A 1,806-nucleotide genomic window follows, 5' to 3' on the forward strand; every position below is an offset into this window, starting at 1 on the left:
AATGATTAAGAGTCACAAGAATTACCTGGCGCAACGGCCGCTGCATCGTTTTCTTCCCCTTCGTCGTCATCGGAACTCTCGTTGGCTGGGTGTTTCAGATAGATTCGATCGTTACGCTCCGTGGTCACACTGCTCTCGTTGCCAAGCTGTACTTCTGCTCCCATGTCTTCACGAGCCGCTTCTGCCAACTGTTCCTCCGCCACGCGCTTGTTGGATTCTTCCTTTTCTCGCCTAAGCTTTTCGTATTCCTGCTTGTAGTCACTAGAATCGAATTGGTAAGAACGGACAGGAAAATGAAGCACAACGGGTTAATTCGGAAGCACATCCGTTGCTGTACCTTTCGTATTCCTTCACAGCTTCGTCCACCAGCTGAAAGAAGCGTTCGAAACCGATACCGGTCAGTGAAGAAACGCCACACGACTTGAGGTTATGGTAGAACTCGTCCAACGTTAGTGACATGGTGCGTGTCAGGTTGCTCACGTACGCCGTTTCGTTTTCGAGCGCGTCCTGGAATGCTTCAAAGTCCTGCATCCACTGCACGGCAAAGTCACAGTCCTGCACGTCGATTTTGTTCATCACAATCACGAACGGTAGCCGTGCCTTGTACAGAATCGAGCACGCGTACAGCATGTTCGACATAAACGTGGTGGGACTGGTTGAGCGCACAATGTCCATAACGTACACAACGATCGTCGGGAAGGCGGTGGCCAGCGCCTCGGTGATGATTGTGCCGGAGGCGGACCAGGTGAACACTTCAATCTGACCGGGCGTATCGATCACACAGTAACGGTGTTTATCTTTCGCTTTTTCAATCAGCTCTATAACTTTCCCAAACTTGGTGGAGAACAGATTGAGGGCCGTCACGATGCCGCCGTTGGGACCGAGATTGTACCGTTTCATTACCTCCTTATACTTTACAGTGTCGCGAACATCTGCAGGTGGAATGCAAATAAGTGAAGGACAGGACGGCATTATGCGCAGCCTGTGAGTCTGAAACAACGCTTACCTATATTCACCGGGTATGGCGTTTCTCGACACGCAGGATCGAGGTTGATGAGATACGGCAGCGAACCGTTTGCGTGCCGATATTGGGCCAGCTTTTTAACGAACGTCGTCTTACCGGAACCGGCCATCCCCAGCACGATCAAGCACACGGGAGTGGCGGCATTTGTTTGGCTTTCTGCTTTAGTTTCTGCACACGACGAAGAAGTTCCTGGTTGTTCCGTTTCCATTATTTTCGATAGTTGTAGCACCGCGCCAAACACGCGCGACCCGAATGTAAACAAACTGCGCGCGTCAAACTACCGTTTGACAGTTGCTGTTGATGCTGAGCATTTTAAGCGGAAAAAACGCGGAAAAAAGCTGATTTTTAGGTAAACAAACTTGATTGTAAAGCACGTGCGTCAGCTAAAAGTTACTCGAAGCTATTTACCCTTTGTAACCTTTCGATTTTCTTGTTTTTGGGTGAAATAAACACAACTCAGATTGGGGGCTCTTTTCAAGCACACTTTTGGGCCCTCCGTTGACATCTCGACGGTGCGTCTGTCAAAAGCTGTTTACAAATAAATAGCAGCCAATCTGTGCCGGAAGCTGCCGGAAGAGTGTTTTGTGACTACCGTAAAGAGTTTCGTCCTTTAATTTTTACGCCAGCCGCGTCCATTGGGTGGTGGCATCTTGGTGGCCTGGAGCTGTTTCATTTCCATTCAGGTAAGTAAGGTAGGGTGCCGTTATCATCATATGGGACATTTCGAAACCCCGATCGCCGGGTATGGTGTCTTCTTACGGCCCGGTATGTGGCATACCAAA

At 49.5% G+C, this 1,806-nt stretch overlaps 1 protein-coding gene across 1 annotated transcript; it reads right to left on the reverse strand.

The window, feature by feature from the left end:
* Positions 1-25: 25 nt before the first annotated feature.
* Positions 26-1,223, reverse strand: LOC128276974 (GPN-loop GTPase 1-like; the record flags this gene model as incomplete). Its single annotated transcript, XM_053015433.1, has 3 exons — positions 1,007-1,223; positions 338-932; positions 26-261 (listed from the first exon to the last, which is right to left on the reverse strand). Coding segments are annotated over exons 1-3 (958 nt in total), but the record flags the coding sequence as incomplete, so codon positions are not given.
* Positions 1,224-1,806: the final 583 nt, after the last annotated feature.

This window comes from Anopheles cruzii, unplaced genomic scaffold, assembly GCF_943734635.1.
Source record: "Anopheles cruzii unplaced genomic scaffold, idAnoCruzAS_RS32_06 scaffold03313_ctg1, whole genome shotgun sequence".
Classification (NCBI taxonomy): domain Eukaryota; kingdom Metazoa; phylum Arthropoda; class Insecta; order Diptera; family Culicidae; genus Anopheles; species Anopheles cruzii.